Genomic DNA, 23,442 nt, shown 5'->3' on the forward strand with positions numbered 1-23,442 from the left:
CTTCAGCACATTATAAGCACCCATATTTCCATCTTCCAGAGAGACTTTTTTCTTTTAACTTTTTTTTTTAATCTCAGATTCTTTGTAAGATGTCATTTTTAACCTTTGAAAAATACAAATTCTTAACACCCTTATGTCTTCAGTCAGCCTCCAAACAGCACTAGAGAAAAGTAAGGTTTTATTTAAAGTACTTTTAGTTGAGGCAGTGAATATCAGAGATAGACAGATCAGAGATGAAGCTATAGCTTTCAAAACTCTCCCCCAAAAGCCCTTTCCCTTCTCTCTCCCCACAAAAGCTAAAGCAAATGAAACATTTCTGTCTTTCTTCTGTGAAAGCCTGGTCTGTGGAACAGAAAACAAAATTCAAGATTTATTTCATTCCAATAAAGTATCCCAAACATCCTCGCCACCAAGTTGCCATTTGTCCAGTTTTCTAACATTTACCTTTTCCAAGGCTGAAAGAGTGAAATCATGGAGACGTTTTCCTTAAGCAAAATATGTTTACCGGAAATCTTCTTTACTTTGCAGCAGGAACCAACCCACAGCATGGATCACATTTACGCCACAGCTGTGACGAATGCCTGTTGAACTGCAGCACTTAAACCACTTGCCATTTTGAACAGCAGTTTGTCAAGTGATACTAATTATTCAGGAGGTCTCTGCTCCCAGAAACATAAACATTTCTTTTCATACCAATCGCATTTTCTTTTCCATGTGGTGCTTCCAGCAGAGACTGAAATTAAAATGGCTTCCTTGTGTGCCATGGTGTGGTTTATTGCTCAAATCCCCCTCCACTCTTGCAAGCAGGGGAGAACATCACACCCGGGCTCTGCACAGCACTTTCCCATCCTTGCTTTGTAGGTAGAAACCTCCTCTCTGCAAGTGGGAGAGCTCTCCCAGGCTCAAAACCAGCCACCCTTCTCAAGGCTGCGCAGCTTCCTTGTAGCAGATAACACCAGGTCCAGGACTTGCAGGAGCCTGAGGATCACTTGACCTTCATAAGACAAGCTAAAGGGAGCTGTTGCTAGGGAGCACCACGGGGAAGAGAAAAACAGGCTCTTGCAGGAGTCCAAGTCAGAAAAAATCACAACCAATCTCCAGACCTGCCAAGGTGTAACTCAGACACAGACACATGCTTCCTTCAAACTCCCTCCTCCTTCAATGGGCACTGCTTAAGCCAGGCCACAAGCCTCAGAATTTCTTGAAAAACACAATTTCAGTCCCACCCTGGTATCTCACAGCAGGTCCTGCTTTTGCTGACAAGTCTATAGGCCAAAAACTTCCAATGCTGTATCCACACGGCGCCACGTGGCTGCACAGCAAGGCCTATCACAGAGAAAATCTGGCAGTATCAGCCAGAAAAAGTTTCATGAAACTGCAGCAAGCAACCCAATGTCTTTGCCAGCAGCAATAATAAACCTGCATTTTCCGAGCCACACTGAGCCATCTGCAAGTCACTTGTGGGAACTTTCTTGTTAGGAAAATCAAAGATGGGAACAGCCTCTGCTAGCCAGAAAATTGAACCACAAAAAGAAGCTGATTTTCATAGCAAGGGCCCTTGGTTTATCTCAAAGGTTTCTCATGAAATAAATTATATTAATTTGATGGAGAGGGCGAGAACTTCAGATTTTTGCTGATACTGTCTGTTGGGGAGGCAGCAATCAGAAGCACACTGCTTACATTCTGTATCATGTTCATGAATGTATACGTCTTTTATTATATACCCATTTTACTATTTTCCCTTCTTCCTTAAAATAAAAGTAATACCGAAGTTTCTAATGAGGAAAATACGTTCGTGCATCTGATCAATTATCACATCTCTCTTTGAACCCATCCCCTTCGCTGTGTTATCAGGCCCATGGTATATCTCAGAAAAACCAAAGGACTCCTCTTCCTAGCCCCAACTGCAGTCACCTTGAATGTTATTTTTAATGCCAACAAATTACAGTGTCCCTTCAAGAGACAATCACGGACAGAGTCAAGAAACAGGAATCCTGGTGAGACTAACTCAACAAGAGGTACAGAGAGAAGGTGGCTCTGACTCATTTTGGACTCATTTGGACTCAGATAAATATATTTTCAAAGTAAAACACAGATTTAGAGGGGAGTAGACAGGAAGAAATAATAGGGATCAATCCTAGAGCAAAGTACAGCGATCCACAGGGCTGCAGCATATGCTCCAACTGTGGGCACGTGTACAGCAAGGCTGGTGGCTGCCAGCCACACTCCTATAGCCTCAGGGAAGCTGACCTCCAGCTTGGTACCCTGCTGTGTCATCAGTGATTTCTGACAATTACTGAGAGCAAACAATAAATCTATTCTTTGGTTTGCTTTCACTTTCCAGGAAACTCCCTTTCCTTCAGGGTTAACAATTTTTTAGACTGATCTCTGCACGTATGGATATCATTATTGAAAAATTCTTTATTAAAACTAAAGCAGCCCTACCAGTTTTGAGCCCTACCAGATTAGATGTCTAGAGATCACCTCTTCTTAATTCCTGCTAGATGTCAGCAATGGTAATTATATTTGTTTAGTAAATTTATTTTATACTATTAACAATATGAATCTTCCAGCTGGGGGACTACTTGCTTTGATTAAGTATGCAAACGATTCCCTAGGACATGTCAGAGGATCCTACAAACCTTCCTGAAGAGACACCTGCTGCCTCTAAATTAATTGAATGATAGCTAAACATATCACCCATAATTCTTAAGAAAACAAGAGAAGCAAGGAAGAGGTGAAGAAGGATCAGAGGTAAGAATGCATTCATATAGAGGAGGGCAGTCAGAGGAGACAAATAAGATAACAAAATCTGACAAACAACATTCAGTCCCATCAGAACAGAGCATCAAGTTGACAGGAAAGTTAATGGGAAAACATCACAAAAGTAAAGGACAAAATGAGAACAGAAATGCTCCTTGCTATCACCATTGTACCAAGATCCCTACACTCAAAAACTGCCACAACTAATGAAAAACACATTTGCCTTTCACAATAAATAGAACAGTTTTCAAGTATAAATATGGTTACCCATAAAATCTCTATATACAAGTCCTACACACTTTCTTTTTAGAGGTATCATCAGCAGTCGATGTACTTTATTATCAGTCACCTTCAGATACTGGCAGGTGACCCACAGGTCAGAAGTACAAAGCAAAATAATCTCTGGAAGTCCCACTTTCAGCAAATGCCAACACTGCTTTGGCATCCTGCCAAAGGTCTTCTGCACCAGTTAATCCAACCCTGAACAGGATTAATTCCTCATAGACACATATGCAGACCCTTTTGCTTTCAGTGCTATATAGCAATTGTGCTGAAAGCAGGGGGAGCTTAGAAACCACCTTTTCTCCCCAGTCCTGTATTAGTACTCAACAAGCAACTCTCTGGAGAATATGGGAGATGTTCACCCCGTAGTGAGGCTGATCCCATCACCAGTCACTCCATCAAATGAGAAGCTGCCCCAAAATCTAGGCAATAACTTAGAGATAAGAATACAAAGCCATACTAATTTGCACAGAAATCTCACTAGCGGGTGATGTTGTCAGGTCTTCATTTTTTCAATGTTGTTGTTTCTTATTTCTTCTTGGATATTTGAAGTTTTAATTAGGTATAAGAAGATGGAAATTATTAAATTAGAATATGTGTACAACAGTGTGCATTAGAGAACAATGCTGTTTAGTGGTATTAACTGCAAGGGTAAACTGTGGTATCTGGAGTGGCTGTTGCAGGATAGGCAATTAATATACTTAATGAGAAACAAACCATGGAGCTGATTTCAGCACTTGCATATAGATATATCATTCACCACTCTACAAGGAATAAAGAAAAAGATAAAAACAGAGCCCTATAGCGCAAAGTAAAAGAAGTTGCACACTGTAGCCATTTTTCACTAGGGAAATGGCCTCCACCCTCTGCTGTTCCCTGAAGTCCTACAGCAGCGGCTCAGCAGATCTCACTGGGCCTGAGGGCTTTCACACTGCACCCAAGTGTCCCAAATCTCCTGCCAACACATGTGAACAAGACCCAGAAATTATTCTCCAGGAGAACAAAATGTGGAGAAAGGACCATGTCAGGGCTTCACACCTCTTTTGCACAGGAATAAATGACTAGCCAGGTGCAGGAAAGTCCATGGAAAACAAGATCCCAAGGAAATGGGAAATGAATCCAAAGAGCCATCCAAAAGCCTCTTGCCATGCAGCGTGGATGGAGTCCTGCTATACCCTAACTCCTGCTTCCTTCTTCCTTTTTGCAGCACACAACCATGGCTACATTGCTCATCAGATCTATATACAGGTGGTATAAATCTGGTCATGCATAATACTTATGTGATCCTCTGTATACACCCCACAAAGACACATGAGCCATTCTTTATATTGTATTCACAACTTACAGAGCATCACATGCAAAAAGCTTAAAAACTCAGCCATTTAAACTGAAAATCACATCTGTCAATCAGTACCACCTTCCGGGCTAAAAAGCCGACATGCTCTCACAGGGGACTTCTTTGCAATTACATTGATGCCACACAATTACAGTTTGGAAAATGTAATATGAGATACCTTTTCTCCTGCTCCTTGTAAGAATGATTCCACAGCGAAACTCTGATGAATGTCTGTGATGTGATTAAAACAAAACTGAAAGAAAGCCCTGCCAAGAATGACTTATTAGTAATTATGACTTCTAGTAAGAACAGTTATTGAGCAAATGTGCAGGTATGCAGATTCACATATAGTAATTAAAGCAAAGGTGAAACAAAGCCCTGCAATGAGTGACTTATTAGTAATTATGACTAGTAGTTAGAATAATTATTGAGCAAATGTGCAGCTATGCAGATTCACATACTGTAATTAAAGCAAAAGTGAAACAAAGCCCTGCAATGAGTAACTTATTAGTAATTATGACTTGTAGTAGAGACAGGTATTGAGCAAATGTGCAGGTATGCAGCCTCATGTCATCTGCATGTGAATTAACCTACACTATACACATTAGCTAGTCAAAAGACCTCTGAAGAGATGTGTACATATTAATCACTATCCTCTGCACATCTACATACACTGAATCCCTCTCCCAGCACAGTGCAGCAGCTTCCTTGGCTAAACCATCACTTTGTGTTAGTTTGGTTCTGAGTGAAAGAGAAATAAAAAATACTGAGGTATTGGTTTTTTTCCTTAGACAGAATCTCTTAGATTTCGCCACCTAAAATTGAGAGTAGGATCTTCCACAAATAGCATGGTCATAAGGAGGAATTAAAAACTACTGCAGCAGATGACAGCTGTATCAAACACATAAGAAGAACACAGGTATTATGACAGATGCATCTATTAGAGACTTGTTTCGAGTATAATTAGCTAGCAAGTAGTCTAATATTATTTAGTAAACTCTGCCTATAAGTATACAGTCATTCTTGTAGAAACCAGCTTCAGATAAACCACAAGCCATCATATTAACATTTCCTGTTTAAAAGTGTTAAACACCTCATGTATAGATATTACATTTTAAAAAGCAAGTAAACATCCTGTCCATCAGGGCTGTGTTACCTTTGAACTTCCTTGTTCCATTTTTCTTCTCTCTGCATAGACTGCTCTGGAAAACACACCATGTACTTCTTTGGAGGTGGTGGAAAAGTGAGAGGGAATGGGAAAGCGGAGCAGAGACCGCCACAGTGCCAAGCACAGGGACACAGATGGAGATTGCACGAGTGTGCTTCAACACTGCACAGAGAAGAAGACTCCCATGTCCAATCACAGGTCTCCTTTCAAAAACAAAGGTGCTGCCTTTCATGATGCAGGTACATTGGAGTTTGTTTGGTGGTGAGGAATGAAGTCAGAGATGGGTCTCTCCTGGAAAGCTCAGGAAACTGATGTGTCAGTGACCCTAGGTGAAATACTACTTTTCGTCCTAGTCCCATCAGTGGGAAACTTTCCTTCAGGTGACTCAGGGTCCATTCAGCATCCACCAACTCCATCATCAGGACAGATAGCATAGCTCTCCTCCCATGTATCAATGGGAAAGCAGAATTTTCACTTAAGGAGATGCCTGCCCATGACAGTGTGCATGTACCTCAAACAGGATCAGCACAGCACCGGCTTGCAGGACTTCACACAACAGACCCGAGCATCAGTGCAGGTCCAGGGACATCCAGCATCACCACCACTGACCACACAACCCCAAGCATGACACATCACCCACCCATGGCTATACTTGTGCCAAAGTATGTTGAGACTCCTCTGTCCAGCAGGAATGCTGCATAACTTGACTTTGCTGCTTGAAAGCAGATCTGTGAGTGAAACAGGGTAAAATGATGCCAGGTGTTCCTCATCATGACAGTCTGGGTATGGTTGCACTTGACTACTACACGCCTAGAATCACAGAATTTAAGACCGGAAAAGACCTCTAAGGTCAAGTCCAACCATTAACTAGCACTGCCTAGTCCACCACTAAACCATGTCCTTAAGAACCACTTCTACATGCTTTTTGAACACTTCCAGGGACATTGATTCCACCACTTCCCTGGGCAGGCAGTTCCAACGCCCGACTGCCCTTTCAATGAAGTTTTTCCTAATACCTAATTTTAAAGCTGCCCTGGTGCAACTTGAGATCATTTCCTCTTGTCCTATCACTTGCTACTTGGGAGAAGAGGCTGACCCCCACTGCACCACAACCTTCTTTCAGGTAATCATAGAGAGCAATAAGGTCTTCCCTGAGCCTCCTTTTCTCCAGATTGAACAACCCCATCTCCCTCAGCCACTCCTCATATGACTTATTCTCTAGACCCTTCAACAGCTCCACTGCTCTTGTCTGGACACACTCCAGCACCTCAATGTCCTTCTTGTAGTGAAGGGCCCAGAAGTGGACACAGCACTTCAGGTGTGGCCTCACCAGTGCCAAATACAGGGGACAATTGCCGCCCGGGTTCTACTGGCCACATTATTTCTGATACAAGCCAGGATGCCATCAGCCTTCTGGGTCACCTGAGCACACTGCTGGCTCATGTTCAGCTGGCTGTCAGCCAACGCCCAACCTCTCTGTCCTTACATCAGGGCACACACAGCTTTTGAAAATCACCAACCTGGTTTTAGGTGGGTTTTTTTAAGGGTGCCTCCCTCAAGAGCCACTTCAGGAGCTTTAATCTCAATGAACTTTTCTGACTCTGTCAAGGTCAGGGCATGCCCCAGCAGAGGCAGGGACCCCAGGCACTGCTCTGGGCACGTGTCTCAGGGAAACCTGCTGTTTCCCCAATATCAGCTCAGCAGAGCCTCCAGCAGCCAGCATGTGCAGTATCTCCCCATCTGAGCTAATTTTCAGTGAGTAATTAGGTGCTTATGAAAATCCCAGCCCATCCTTGACCCATGGAGGACATGGATTGGTTATTTACCCGTGATTTCTAAAAACAAAGGTTGTCAACTCCCAAGGATATCAATACAACTCCTTTCAGTATCATTACATTCACTTTCGATTACACTTCTAAGAAATGGATATGGTTTCTGTTCTCTTTCCACAGCTATTTTCTGAAACAGAAATATTCAACAGAAAGATGGAACTGGAGGAACAGTAGCCACAGACAAACCACAAGTGCAGATGTAGTCTATTTTTGTTAAATGTGCTCTTGTAGCGTGATTATTTTTTAATATAATGCAGGTCCCTTTTTTCTTTTTTTAAAGCATCAATGTGCTGAACAGAGAAGTGCATCACCTCTGTATATAACACAGCCTGTAGCCCCTCTGTATGAAGAGGAAAATTTGAGTTAATTACCCACATCACCTCATTAGTCTCCCTCTCCCAACAAATAAAAATTAAAGAGAGGCACGCTTGCTGGAGTAGAATTGCTGAAAGGCAGAAGTTGCAAGATTACTGTGCAGTGCACTGCCAGCTGCAAGCAGGAGAAAGCCCCAGCAGGAACGCCAAGCCCCTGGCTCACACAGGAAACATATATAGCTGTTATTCTTTCACAGGCATTTCTTTTTTTCTAATTTATTCAAATAACGTTTCCAAGGTGAAAAGGTACTTAAAATCACACGACAACAACCAGAGCTCTTTTTTTTTTTACTTTGACCCAACAGTACAATTATTCTGCATATTACATGTATATCATGAGATTAGGGAAGTAATCTTAGATCAGGTCACAGAAACTTCAGAACACAATGAACAAATAAAAACCTCTACTGAAACATCCTACTAAATATCTTTAGGGAAAGTCATCTACTTCCTAACTATGTCCATTTGTTCTTTAAACTATAGGGTTTGGACTCGGTGGAAAATATGGGAACAATCAGGGCCGTAACAAGATATTCAGAGAGTAAATGTATATACCTCATGCATCTCTGTTCAAAGAAAGGATAAGAGATACTCCAAACCCACGTGATGCTTTACCTACGTCTTTCATATCCGTGTTTACTATTGTGACAAGGAAGGGTCTCTGGAAATACACTCATACCTCACTAGACATGCAGCACATTTACTACATCCAAACTTAAACAGAATACATCAGAGCGATAGGCAAGTTTAATACTAAGGAGTGCAGTATTCTCACAGAAGTATTTATGGCATGAGACTTGCTCAGACAGGGACATAGCTAATACGGCACGTTGTCTATAGCTTCAAATTCTGTTTTAACGTTGGCCTATGCAAGGTATTCCAGTCCCTCTCCAGCTCCTCCCTCTCCCCCGCTGTACATCACCCAGCAAACCCAGGGAAGTGGGCTGCACTGAATGGCCTCAGCTTCGTCAATTCAAACAAACGTTCATTCGAAACCTTATCAATTCAGTTAAGAAGAAACTGCTGCTGGAAAGGAGACATAAGGTGACTGTTCTGAGAGCCCGCTCAGCCGCCCTGCAGTACCCTTGTACATCGCGGGCCTGCTGTTGCCCGGTGGGGCTGTCAGACAGCGCGCGTGGACACAGTTACTTTATTTTCGACCCTGACACCTCCCAGCGCGCCCGTGAGCGCTGCCCGGGCAGGTATTTGTGCCTTATCCCCGTGGTGCAGCCAGACGAGCACATCCCCAGCCCGGGCTACCTCCCTGGCCAGCGCCGCTCCGGGAGCGGGATGCTCCTGGAGCGGGATGCTCCTGGAGGACGAGTCGGGCAGAACGCGCATCCCCGGCATCCCCCGCCGCACCTTCCCAGCCGCCTCCCGGAGCGGAGGGCGGGCCGGTCCTTACCGTAGAGTAGGCTTCTCGTCACCTGCCCCCCCATGGCGGCGCAGCCCCCGCCCGGCTCCGGCCCCGGCTCCCGCTCCGCTCCGCAGTCCCCGGCCCACGCGGGACGCGGCTGCCCCGCGCCGGCAGCCTCCGCCCACCCCCGCGCCTCCCGCCGCGGCACCGGCGCTCCGAGCTGTCATCTTTATTTACATAAGAAGGAGGAGACTTCGCGGCTTCCTGAAATAGCTGCCGGCGTTTCATGGATGAAGCGTGTCCCCCCTTCCCCACGCACACACCACAGTCCCACGGTGGAGGACTCAGCGGGCAAAGGCATCCACGCGCGGTGCCACCGGCGCTGCGCGCCGCTGCCCGGGATGAAACCCGGCGGTAGCCGGTGAAACCCGGCAACGCTAGGAACAAAGCGGGAGGCACCGCAGACTCTACCGAAGACAAAAAAAAAAAAAAATTGTGAAATCAAACGACTTTGGCCAGTTGAAATTTTCGCTCCCCAGTGGTTGATGCCCTAGTGCAAAGCCCTGGAATAAATCAGAATAGGAAAGAAAAGTTTTAAAAAAATTTATTACCAGGCATCACCACTCCAGAGTCTTCAAACGGTCTTTGCAGGTTAATTATTAATTATTTAATAGCAAAGAAGTGCTCGAAACGCAGAATGGTTCGCCACAGACTGAAAATAATAAAAATATTACCCCCAGTAAACTCTTTCGTGCAGGGCTCGCACGTTCAGCGCAGATACAAGGCTTTCTGCACTCCAGTTCACTACCTCTGCTGATGGATAATGGCCCGCGTTAGAAAAAGCAGGAGGGTGCCGACAGCGGTTCAGGGAGGTGCGCAGGGGACTGCAGCCAGGGTTGGACCCTCTCTCTGCATCCCGCAGTTCATGCAGGACCTTGTTCGTTCCCTCCTCTGAATCTCCAGCACTGCACACCCCTGCTCATGTCCCTGCATCTCTCCTGTCCACTGCTCTGAGAGTAAATTAACACAGCAAGCACCGAGCTGCCACAGCCAGCCATCTCCCAGCTGGCTCGTTTAAAACTAGCTCATGCATCTTTATGCTGCACCGCAGTCGCTCTCCTCTCTGCAGAGGAGCAAGAGTCAAACTTATGGAGCTGTAAGTGCAGCTCTACCTCCCAACTCTTACCATGGTGTTGGGCAAATCCTGCCATCCCACTGCCTCGACTCTGCCACCGGAAAAATGGGAAATAAGATTTTCTCTTGCCTGTGTTGTAGGGATTATTGCTTAGGACGTCTGTGTGCTGAGGTCTCAGCACTTCTGGAAAGAAAAAAAAAAAAAGGGCAGTGCAAAAAAAGCCCAAGCCAAAAAGCACAGTCAGGGTGTTTGCACTATCGCTGCATGCTTGAGGAAAGCTGTGTCCAGCATTTTCAACCTGTGAGAGAGCCTCTCTCGAGCCCCCCAGCAGCAGCCAGTCACCGCTGCCAGCTCACCCAGTGGCTCCCACCTGCCCAGCTGAGGAGACTTGCACCCAGACCCCAGAGCCAAGCAGCAGCTCTTCTTCAGCTGAGCAGGAGACAGGCAGCACTCCGCTCATCCCTGCCCATAGTCACACTCCGCAGAGCTCACGGCAGCTTCTTGGCAGAATAATCTTCCTCCCCCCCCCCCTTCTATTTTTTTCCCCTCCCCAGATGATGCTGCACTTACAGCAGCAGCGGGTGGGGTGAGGACTCATCTCCAGGAGCACTGTGGTGTGGCCCCCACACCCCAATGGGTGCAGGACATCTCCCAGGTCACACCACCCCATCACAGCACCCTGCTCTGCTCCCTGGCTGCTGGGGACCCACAGAGGCCACAAGGACACTGCCAGTTTCATGTCCTGGGGGTAGCCCACCCTCTCAGGCTGACAGCAAAGGCTCCAGGAATTTACACCATTAAATACCACATTTCACTTGGAGGAATGAAGATTAATTTGGATGTTCAATCCCAAATTTTCTCCCTCAGTTTCAGCTCTGCTTTCCATCCTTACCTTAATCTTGCTACAGCTCTGTGAATAATTGACTTCTTGGTTCACTGCCTCAACCAAGAGATTGCTAGGAAAAAAATATAATTTCATGTTGGCCCAAAAATGAATGCTTTGTGCGTCTTGCTGAACAAAATGTTTCTTTAACTCAAAATGAAGCATTTTATTTTCAGAGTTATTTTTACCTCATTTTTTCAAGTTATGGTCATTCAAACCAGCTCTGAAATGATGTCCTAAAAAAAAAAAGAAAAACAATTAAACCCTTTGTTTTGAATATACCAAAAGGAAAATTTTGAATTGTTATCTTTTCTGATTATTTTATTTTTTGCAACTTATTGGCTTTGTTTGTTTGTCTGAGGGGGAGGACGGAGAGGGCAGACTGCCAAAGTGAGTCATCCTGTTTGGCAGAAAATTATAAACAATTTCAATTGATTTTAAAATTCCATTTTTATTTTTTTTTTCAGAAAAAATCCAGCATCCCCTCCCACCCCTGAACTTCCCCCAGTGCTGTGGAGCAGCCTGTAGGGGACACAGCCCCTCAGAGTCATTCATGGCAGTAAAATGGCCTGTCTGCCCTGTTCTGTGATAAACCTTTGAGGATTATTTGCCATATGGCAAATCTTTCCTTCAGTCATGTCACACTGAAACTTATTGCTGATTTGTTCTTGTCGCTTTTCAGACCTTGCTCTTTTCCAAATTACTCCTCAGTCTTTCATGTTTAGGTTCTCCTCTAGACATAGGGAAAACCTACCTATAGCCCTGTTCCTATTTTACAGTTCTCTCTGCCAATACCTTCTAGGTCCCCTTGGGGTGTTTCTTTGCCCCTTGTCAATATGGGTAAGGCCTCCCATTTTGGCATCAAGTATAAAAGACAATAACCATCCCCATTTGTGCTCCCTTCTAAATCACTAACAAAGGTATTAGGTTGGACCCAACAGAAACCCAGCCCCTAAATCCATTCCCATTCATGAACAGCATCCAGCAAACTCCAGCCAAGCAGCAGTGCTGCTGTCCAAGCCGGGAGGAATCTGCTGCAGGAGTATTTTGAGGCAATGTCTGATCTTGCTAAATATACTCATCAACCACAAGAGTAGGATGCTGAGGCTGCAGAGCACTCCTGAAGATAGATTCGTGTCATCAAGGCTGTGTATTAGCTAAAACCTTGGATCTTTCCAAGCAGCCTTGAGCAGACAATGGGGCATCTCTCCTATCCCTCCAGGGATAAAAACCCTAACCCTGAGCACCAGGCAGCAGGTTTGGGTATGAAATTGAGGGGTTATGAGCATCTGCATTGCTTCTCTGGTGTCCTGGTCAGAAGGCTGGCAACCATCAAGGAGGATGCTAGAAATCCATCATGGTCTGGGAAAAGACATCCCAACATGGCCAAACAGCCCATTCCATCCTGACTGGAAGAATGCAGCAGAGATACCCGCAGGGAACCACAACAGGGAAAACCAGCTCTACAGAGGTCTGTCTGGCACAGGAGTAGACACAGAAAAAGATACAAAGAGGGAAGAAGGAGAGGATGAAAAATCCAACTAAATGAAGATCAAGGATAAGATTATACTTATGCACAGGCCAGGTCAGGAAAATGGAAAGTCCAGCTCATGCAAGCCTCCTGCAGCTAGAACTCTTTTGGGACTGGATTTGGCTCTGTGGAGAACTGGAGTTTACTCTTCATAAGCAAGACAAAAGAAGGAGGAAGGGGAACCTCTCTAGATTGGAGGTTTCATCCACTTTAACAGTGCTGCAGGTAGAGACATCCAGCCAAGAACCAGTCCACAGAGTTTCCTTGAATGGGTAAAAGGTGGAAACTGTGGAAATCAATATAATATTTGCCAGGGACACAGAACCTTCTCTTAATGATTTTTATGTTTAAAAGCTGCAATCAATTTTCTATTACCACTGCACTTAACTCTATGGTAACCAACAGATTGACTAGAAATTGCCCTTTTTCACTCGACACAGTAGCTCTCAGCAAACAGCTGGAGTTCATCTAGGAAGATGAGGTAATTTAGGGGAACACATTCTCAGGTCTTTTTTCAGCTCAAGTCTCTGACTTGTGGGGGGAAACTTCACCTGTAAAGTAAGCAGATTTCCTTCAGGAACTTCTGCCACTATAGGAAAAATAATGTTCTCAACAGGAAAGCATCCAAGAAAAAAAGTATCACCAGTATGTGCAAGTGCACAAGAAACAGGGACCAGAGCTAGGAAACCTTGCCTTCTAAGCATCCTTTTAACAACAATTTATTACCATTAATAGAGGGAACTTAGACAAAAGGTGTGTCTCTGTATTACAGAGAAAGAATTGAAAGCAAAGATAATGATACTGCCCCGGCAAGCAGTATGCTGATTAGTTGACGTTTATGCAGCCATTTGGGAATATAATGAGTTATGTCATTATTAAGCATTATTATAAAGCTGCAGCTCTGGATGAAAGCCAGGTCTCAGTGTGTAAGCCAAAGAAAATTCAAAATTCTGGCTCGAATTCTTAAAATCAAAATCTCCACTCATACCTACAAACTATGGCACCGTGACTACTAACCCAGGTGCTCAATTATCCCAATACAATTATCTGCAGGCACGGCAGGAAGGGGAGTTTAAGGACAGGAAAAATCTTTAGGCTGACTATCCACTTTACATTCACACTCAGCATAAATGAGACATCAGTTGTGTTTGCTTTAGTGACAGGAGCTGCAGTGGCACAGTGGTAAAGGCTGCCTCTGGTAGGGCAATGAAGACATCAGGGAGGTGTTGTAATGGATGTCCAGGATGTGGATTGATTCAGTGAAGGAGAGTCAGAGGCATCACATCACTGCTCAAGGGCTGCCACACCTGTTCATGCAAGGCCAAAGCTGCCACAGGACAACCCAGTCTTAACCCTGACCCTGACAGCACCCAGTTTTATCGTAACCCCCCTGCATCACTGTCTGCAGGAGTGGAAGAGAGAAACAGCAGTGCTGGAGAGGGGCAAGAAGCTGAGCAAGGAGAAGGATTTCCAAGGCAAGAAACTGAACTGATCTCAGGCCAAGTTGCACAACGTTTTTCCATCAGCATGCAAATGCTCACGAGCCCCCACTGGATGCTGGGTTTATCTTCAAAGAGAGTGACTCAGTGCTTAAAGGTGTCAGGAAAGAAATTAATGCCCCAAAAGCCAGGAGTGCTCCCTTCTCCTTGAATACTTTTGGGATAATATATTCAGAAAACCCTGTGGGACAGTAAAAGTAGTGACTGGAAATCACAAAATTCAGCGTAAGCTGTGCCTGGCAATTAAACATTGCATCAAGCTAACAAGGAGCTTTTAGATGATACAGAAAACCTTTGTCTGTCTGGGGCAAGATTCTGCCAAAAGCCCCTTCATGAGGGCAAGTGTCTGCACTGCACTACACTGACTAGGCCTTCAAATGCCTCCAGCTCTCACCTTCATTTATATGCTAAATTAATAGCTGCCTCTCACTGCCATTTCAGATTAACACTTCAAGCACAACAAGATTCAAAAGAATCTTAGGCCTATCCAAATGTAATGGAAAATGAAGATAAAAACATTTCACCAGAATAACCATTGTAATTTCAAAAAACAAAGAAATGCTGATTTATAGCATTCACCTAGTGAAGCTGACTTGTGCTTTCAGAACAAATATAAAACCTAGAGAGAAAACTGAAGTTTCTATCTTAAAGCAGATATTTTCTTTAGTCTCATGGGAATATCTTTATTTTTACTCTGATTGAAAGCATAGCACAATAACATGGCAGAACTTGTTACTTCAAGTCCAGTTCTGTGGCTATTAAATGTTTGGAAACTTTAAACAGTATCATCCCATGTGATAAGGCACTATGACAGGTTTTAGCAACAGAAGTATAATACAGTTTTCCACACAGGGTTACAGGGAATGCTGGTACAATATATATACTTTTATATTATATAAGTAGCTTGTTCATGCTTTATCACAGGCAACATCCAAATTTTGCACTGCAAAACTAAATTACCAGCTGAAATCATCAGCATTTTCATGGCTTTTTTGCTTGAACGTTTGACTGAGCAAACACTACATTCATTTTCACAATATTTCTGTAGGAAGAGGTGATGCCTCTCTGCCTGAGCTAAAGTATATTTTGAGGTTTTGCAAAAATTTAAAGGAGGACCTTTTAAGAAACAGATTAATTCACTTTAACAATCTTCATTCCATGCCCTCTGGAAAGGGCACAGGCAGGAACCCTGTGAAACCAAAGAGGTAAATAAGGTAATCAGAAAGCACCAGGGTACAAATGAAGGTTAGATAGACAGCTTCCACTCCAGAATGTGCAAGCTTTTGAGACCTTGAATTTGTAATCTTAATAATGTTCCCTTGGCGTAGAAGTGCAGTTTCTAAAGATTTTTCTTAGTAGATACAGTGATAGGAGAGAATAACGTTTCTGTTTCCTGTGCCACCCTTTCCAAGAAAAGCCTCTCGCTTACATGCACTGATGTTTGTAACCAAGCAAAGGCGCTGTATGTTTGCGATGTAAATATTAACCCAGCAGAGAAGCACCTTTTTATTACCCTGTTGAAAGTCCTTCAGAGAGGACAGCAAAGGGCAGCAGTATCCAAAAGAAACCTTCTGGGCTGGCAAGACAGGCAGCAGGCTCACACCACATGTCCATGAGACAATGTCCCCCACTGCAGGTGCTCAAAGAAAGTTTTTAGCCTGAACTTTGAAAGGCTCCTGGGGTCACAGAGGAAGGTCCCTGATCCTCTTCCAGGACTGGCTCCCTATGCACTTCTCCTCACCCCAAAACTTCCCTGCCTCCTGCTAAAGGGCCATGCTAGAGGAAATGGGATTTATTTACAAAACTTTGCCATTATCAAGGCTGCTTTCACAAGCTCTTTTACATTAGACTCCAGGAAACCAAAGGAGCTGGAAGTCAAATACTTCAAGGGCAAAATGCATGGCAATGGTGAATTTTCCAGCCCTGATGAGAAGAATCTTGCAGGTGTAAATACCAAAGAAATCATGTCATGCCTGTTATAGGTGTTGCCCATTCCCACTCCCTCTGTTCATCTGTTACCCTTCTTGGGTCTCCTGCTCTCCCTCACCAGATACTGTTGTCTTGTACCTCCCCATTCTATACTCTTTGTGGCTTTTCAAGTTTTATTTGAAATTTAGCCTTCCTCCCTTGTTATATCCTTTAACTCCTTTCTTCTACTATTCAAATTAAAAGATGTTTTGAACCTAACTCAGTCTCACAGAAGCATCATGAAAGGTCTTAAGCCAGATGCAGTAGACTGGGGGTAGCTATTATTGGAATGAGAAATGAGTTTTGGTTCTTCAGCTCAGGAAAACAGGATTTAATCAGTATAAAAATCAGAGCTTTACCTTCACCAAATGCCACTGATTTTGTACCTACTTTAGCAAAGCACAAAGCAGATGAACATCAAGTGCAAATACTGTACTGAGTAAAGCAATGCTCATGCTTCCCTCCAGTCACTTCTCCATTCAACATCTCCATTTCCAGGAGGAGGGATCAGAGTAGGACATGAGCTTCATATTACCAAACGCAGAAAAATGTCTGTATCCCTAGGATCTAAACCATGCTAATATATTCATCTCTACAGCATCTAGACTGAGTGTCTCTGACCTACCACAGCTTCTTCTGATCTGCCGCAAACTTTCGCAAACCAAAACAACACTGTGCCATTGCGCCTCTTCCTCCCATACGCCATGCCTCCAATCCAAAGGTCTTTTTCACTTCTTTTTCCTTCCTCCCCCAATTCTTTGTCTCAGCAACCTCTTCTGTGCCGCCCACACACTTGGAGAGCAGAGAGCAGACCAATCTGGCAAGCTCAAATAACAACAAAAAAAGGAAAGAAAAGGAAAATAGAAGTCGTTTTCTGGCCTAGAAGACTCCTCTGTATTTTTATCTGGAGGGAGCAATCAAATCTCTTTTCCTTTCACCAGGAACTAAAGGGAATGGCAATGGATCCCAAGGTCTCGCATTCTCACAAACCAGCCCTGACAAAAACAAGGGGGAAAGGCTGGTATTTCTTCTGGACACACAGACACCTTTGAATAGGAACATTAAACTTATTTTCAACCTTCTTTCAGCATCGAGCACCAGTTAAAAATATCCATTTTTACAAGGTGGGGTTCGATTAGTCAGTTTTCTTGTTTGTTTTTCTTAAAAAGGGCTAAGGACAAGCTTTGCTGCCTGCAGGCTGGTTAACCAGCCAGGCAGTTGTTGGCACTTCAGGAACTGCTGGGTTGGCCGGGCATGAGCCCACACACGCAGCACAAGAAGAGAGTTTGGAAGGGTGCAGAGCTCCATGTGCAGCAGACACCCCCAGAGTGCCCACACGGCACTGACAACATTTACCCATCAAGGTCTCAATCCTGCAATCTCACCAGCACATTCAAAAAATCCACTCTGGCATAAAGCATCTAATGACATTAATGGCACACAGCACAGTGATACGGTCCAGGCATGTGGAAACAATCATAGGCCCAGAACACAGGACGACTGATTTTTTTCCCATTCAATGTATGTTTTACTTAGATGTCTGCTTCTTCCCACCCTTCTTTCTCGGTCTCCCAAACTATTATTTGATTTTGGGAGAACAGAGAAAAACATCTTCAAAACAGAAATGTTATATCACACATATCTAAGAAACAAAAAATGCTTAAACTTAGATATAAACAATATATTTCATTAAATACACATATTCCTAATAACAGGCAGGATTTGACCCCAGCACAACTGGTCACTGATCAGTTAAAACACATCTGAACTCTGTTCAGCATGAGGGGCTAAAAATAATGTTTGTGATTCCTACACAGAATTGAGTTTCAATAAGAAATAAACATTGTTTATTAGGACCAAAGTGTATGTTCCACAGGATGACTCAAAAACGCTAACCTACTCTGTGCAGCTATTTGCTTGCTCAAGGTGACCTGTGAGCCATACCTCAGGCTAGTAAAAATCAGCAATTACATCATCTACAACAACAGTCCAAACAGTGTGTCTCTCCCTCCCTATCAGGTCATCTTAACTCAGCTGTTCTTATGTCCTGGAGATGTTTTATGTGCACAAAAGCATTTTTATTTTTGCAACTTCGTGCCAGCTATGATGAGTCCTGTCACTTCAGCTTTTTGTAGCCACACAGACAAAATGTCCACCTTCAATAGATTTATCAGCACAGTTGTAGCCAGAGAGTCTTCATAATGCTGACACAGTCTTTAACCAGGCTTTCACCAAGTATCCACCTAGACTGCTCTGTTGAAAGCAAATTTTCATGTGTGTCTCTGGAAGCAGATCAGCCACCACACTCTTTGCCAATATTTCTGAAGTGGACATTTTCACACATCTCCTCCTGCCTTGTAACTTCAGGAACCATCACCAAAGCTTTGGGCAGCAACATATTCTTGCCCACAGGAGACAGGTGCTCTTCCCAGGGGAATCCCCACATGACTCTTATCTAGCCTTTACCTCCAAGGAGAAAACAAAGACAATCAATGCTCAGTGCTCCCCAATTTCTATCAGATCTTCAACAAATTGCACTGTGACTCACTTCTAACTCACATACAGTGAACTCAGTCCACTGACATTTCCAAGACCTCATTCAAGGTCTGACTGTGGTCTCACTCCCACTTCAGAGACTATTTGCCCTGCAGCTGCAGAGTGTGTTTGGAGGACAGAAGAGAAGAATGTTTTTCATTAATGTAGAGTAGCTAAGAAATATAAATCTTTTTTCCATCCACTGGGATTAAGATAGGAACATTAGACATGAATTAGGCATGAAAAAATAAATATCTCCACATGTTCCATGCTAGCAGGACAGGTCTGTACATTACACGGACATGATGATCTTTCAGATGATGGTCTTTCTAACAGCTTGAAGTCTATTCAAGGTCCATCTCTTAGGAGTTTGTGATCTTCCCAGACATCAGCTTTTGCTTCAAGACAAACCCCAGTACCACCTGTCAAGGCAGAGGTTTATTTAAGAGAATATGTATGAGATGTGGGCAACCCATACCACAGTGACCTCAGGAACTCCCCTACAAACTGGCTGCTCCTTTTGGGGAGGGCAGGGAGCCATGTGGCCCTGGATGCTCAAAGACCAGAGTTTTACTTGCTGGTCAGTCCTTCTGGATATTGTTCATGCTAACCTAAAGCTCAGTAACTATACTTTTTTCCTCGCAACTTACAGTATATTGCTGGCACCATTTATCTATCTGCTGCTCTACAAGTCTCTGAGACACCTAACAAAACTCAGGCAATGCAGAAAAGCATCTTTATTCAACACCTTAGTTCACCTTCTAGCAAACAGAAGCAGTGTATCACACAGTGGGGATGGACCCCCAGCTGAGTAAGCCCACAGTCTGAGCCAATACTTGTTGGGCTTTAGACAACTTGAGCTGAGAACGGAGACTCAAAAGATGCTGAAACTTGAGTGGGAGAGTTGTGTAAAGACACACGGAAATATTTAAGGGAAATGGGCACAATAAAGAAGAAAGGCATTTTTGCTGGCTTATGAAAATTGAACATATGCAAGGCTTAATCTGCCACCACTGAAATCAATATGAATTTTGCCAGTGAAGCAAAACAAAAGCAGAAATGGAAACAACATCTGACATTTGCTATGTTAGACTCTTACAAATTGCTGTAGTTAATAGCCTATGAGATGGATGAATAATATAACATAGGCAGTGGATTATTTTAAACTTCCATTTTCACAGTATGAAGGTGTCAATCTGGAGAGTTTTGAAGCTTGTAAAAGTTGCTTATGCTGACTTCATATTTAGGGAGAGATTTTTCATTTGTATAGTCATGTTAAATCTATAAAGACAGCAAACAAAAGAACATGTGAGATGAAAATAGATTAAAGTACAACATAGACATAGAAGCTAATTTGGATAAAAATTGTTGTAAATAATTTATTGTTGAAGTAGCCCTCAAACTTAAGTTCTTGGAATGTAAAAGGCAAAGTATTTCTGTAAATTATTTTTTGGGAACTGATCATGTAAGCCTCAGAGGCTTATCCAGTATAAATGAAAGCATCTGGCCTTGTATCTTTAAGACCATAATGAGATGGTCACTGAGCAGTCACTATGGAAAGCGTGGTATTCAGAAATTAATATCTCTCTGAGCACAGAACATATAATGAAGATAAGGCAGAACAGAAAAACAGGACTTGGACTATCACATCAGGCATACTCAGTGGATTAGTCATGCAGGCAGCAGACCTGCACGGGGAGACAGCAAAGAATGGTGTAAGGAATCTAATCCCTTTGGGTAAGTAGCAGAGCAGTATCAAGCCAACACAACTAAATCCAGGTCCAGCATTTCAAGGCAATCAAATCTGGGGTTAGGTCCCAGTCTGGGAGCTGTTGTTTTTTAGGGACATTTCCACAACTTCCACAGAATGCAACAGGTTCTGATATCATTTTCTAAATACTATCTGCACAGCAGATGTTTTGGGTGTGCACAATATCCCTCAAGCTTTTGACATCTGGTTTTTTAAGTCAGGTGTTCATGTTTCTTAGTCAAAAGAATAAAACATGGAGGTTTTGCCTTCTAAAGAAGAAAATGTGGGGTGTCTTCAGTTATTCTCTACACTCTTACAAAACCTTGTTAGAAATTCCCAAAAAAAAGCATTTGTAGCACTGGTGGAATCATTTCCCTTTAGACACATAGGGAAAATTACAGAGTAGGGCTGTAAGAGGGTGAATTGGCAGCATGCACAATGGAACTTGACACCACTTGGCTTTCTTCTCCCTTTTTAAATAAGCAAAGAGTAATATGAAGAGGCACCATGGAGACAGAGAGCGCTGACACCAGGCAAGGTGTGGAGAGGAGAAAGAGTAGTGCTGCATGAATGCTGACATCCAAACATGGCCAGCAAGGGCCAGAGATGTTACAGATGGGTCAGAGTCCGAGTCCTTTCAGGACCTCAGACTGCCATCCCCAACCAGCCATGGGTCAGACCCCAGAAGAGATGGGAGAGGCAACCAGCATCAAAGGCACAGAACCGGGATCACAGCGCTCGAGAGCTGCCTGCTCATCTGCCCTCTTCCCACAAGGGATGCAAGCCAAGCAGCAAACAACTTTTTAATAGGCCATCACTGGTGATGGACCAGCTGTGACACTTGGCAAGTTCCTCATTACCAACCCCAGAAAAATGGCAATCATTGCAAATGTCATGTGGTTTAAGTTCAGCATCTTTTCTGGTTACTGTTTGTGTACAGGAAGCTTCCCTGCTGGAGCAAGTTTTTTTGCTATTTCTTCATCTTCAAATAGTATTTATAGCATTAAATTGGAAAAAAAATTGTTTTAAACCTACTCTAAAGTTAAAAGATGCAAAAATCAAACAGCATGAATGCCTCTCCTCATTGCCCAAGCCTTACAACATAACCATGATGTCACAGTTCTCCCTCAGCCAGACCTGAGATATCACAATGCTCTGAAACATTAATGGCAAATATAAACCCACCGGACGTGGAAATAAGTTGTGTTCATCACTGATGGATGCACAGACAAGCAAAACTGTACTAAGAGAAACATTTAGAGAAAGTATATTTCCCTTCCCATACCAAACAGCTACAACCACCCAACCAGTAAAAGGCATTATGATGAAGGGCTCTGTCATGTGCCAGGGAGGTGAACAGCAAACGAAAACTCATTATTAACAGGTCACAAGCAATTAATTGTTCAACCAGGATCAGAGAAATTTTAGATAAGTAACACGCACATAAATATCACAGATTTAGCAAAATCAGTTAAGGAACTGGGAATGGGACCACACAAACTGTTCACTGCACACAGTGAACCCAATCCAAGATGTCACTGCAGCCCACATGGACCCTTCCCACTGTTCCCAGGCCAGCTTCAATGGGTAACCTTCTGTGCAGCCACCACCATTCTGGACTTTTCTGCTCATGTTCTCAGCAAAGTGGCAATTTCAAGGGTGATTTTTCTTGCCTCTGATGTGAAAAATGAACTGGATCAAAAGCAAAATCTCATTTCCTAGAGGTCACATATGCAGACACTTTAGTCAACACATGCTGTCTTCAGCATCCAGAGGGACTCTGGAGGATGACTGACTTTAAGTAGCAATGAAATCTTGAAAAACCCACAGTTGTAGCAGGGTTTGCTCTACACCCAGTATACAGAGGATAACATATCCACAGCACCCTCTTACATTACAGCTCGCTCATTTCACTATGTTTACACCATCAGCTGTTGGCAAAACATGACTAAAGCACTTTCCTGATTTGAGGCTTAAGAACAAAATGTCTCATACAGGGCAGAGTCTGTTCTGATTGTTGACAGTCAGACGAAGGCTGTGGAAGGAGATCAGGATCTTACTGGTCTTTCAATGCTCCTCTCTCCATGTGAAGCAGAGTCTCTCCACATGCCCACCTTCCCTTTGTTCCCCAAACCAGTCTTTGCTCATCCATCTGTGGCTTGGGGCAGGCAACAACACAGAGATGCACAGGGTCATCCTTACCACTGCTCTATCCGAATGGGAGCCAAGGAAAAGACATGGAGAGAAGGGTGTTCTCCTCCAAACAGGATGAGTGGCAGTGGGGCAGCAGCCACTGCCACAGCCCTTTCCTACTCCTTACACATTTGCTCTTCTCTCTGAGTCAACTCCCTTTTCCCATGTGTGGAGCAGAGCACTGTTTGCTAAGTCATATAAAAAAAGGAGACAAGGAAACTAAACACAACTGTAAGTTATTGTATTATCCAAGGTGGGTGTGAGTTGCACTGCTCAATGCCACAGTCCCCTCTGTGCTCATAGGCAGCACTGCCATGGCTTGATAAATAAGTAATCTCAGATAGCCCCAGAGCCTCTATGTAGTCCAGGAGCTTTACGTGGCAAATGGGTCATGAGGAGTTAGAGGGACAGAGAGATACGGCACCAGTGGAGAACACCTGCCCTGTTTCTAAACTAGAATAGACCCAGGCCATCCTCTGAACCCTGAGCTCACCATTTCTCTAAATCATTTCTCACACTTTCATACAACTGAGAAGAACATGTGCCAGAGAGGAAAACAGCCATGTGTTTTGTTAAATTCCACAGGTGCTAAGTGTTTTACAGTATCAGAGGCCAAGGTACTCAGGACCTTACAAATATATACATGCTGCCACAGTTGGGAGCAATTAAGACAAAATTCTATAGTTATAGCACCAAATGTATAGCTCTGGTTTAGCAGGTTTAGCATTGTCCTAAATTTGTTCACTATTTCTTACAACATCTACCTTTAGACAAGCAGGGAAGCAGAAGAAAAACTAGATATAAATATACAAGAGGTTATCTGATCCAGCCAAAGC

General features: G+C 43.6%; 1 protein-coding gene across 5 annotated transcripts in view; it reads right to left on the minus strand.

Moving 5' to 3' along the window:
* The window catches only part of NEURL1 (neuralized E3 ubiquitin protein ligase 1), a 152,411-nt gene that overhangs the window by 79,149 nt on the left and 49,820 nt on the right, over positions 1–23,442 (minus strand). The window contains exons 2-3 of one of the 5 annotated variants that reach the window (XM_032695317.1): positions 11,140–11,203; positions 10,299–10,427 (exon numbers count right to left, since the gene is read on the minus strand). The exons of 1 other annotated variant lie outside the window; for it this stretch is intronic. In XM_032695317.1, coding sequence (XP_032551208.1) covers positions 10,299–10,323 — 25 coding nt within the window. In that variant the 5' untranslated portion in view covers positions 10,324–10,427; positions 11,140–11,203. Of the gene's footprint in view, positions 1–9,160; positions 9,247–10,298; positions 10,431–11,139; positions 11,204–11,318; positions 11,343–23,442 lie in introns of those variants that run through there. 3 more of the 5 variants (XM_032695316.1, XM_032695318.1, XM_032695315.1) reach the window with 3 other exon arrangements.

This window comes from Chiroxiphia lanceolata, chromosome 8, assembly GCF_009829145.1.
Source record: "Chiroxiphia lanceolata isolate bChiLan1 chromosome 8, bChiLan1.pri, whole genome shotgun sequence".
Lineage (NCBI taxonomy): Eukaryota > Metazoa > Chordata > Aves > Passeriformes > Pipridae > Chiroxiphia > Chiroxiphia lanceolata.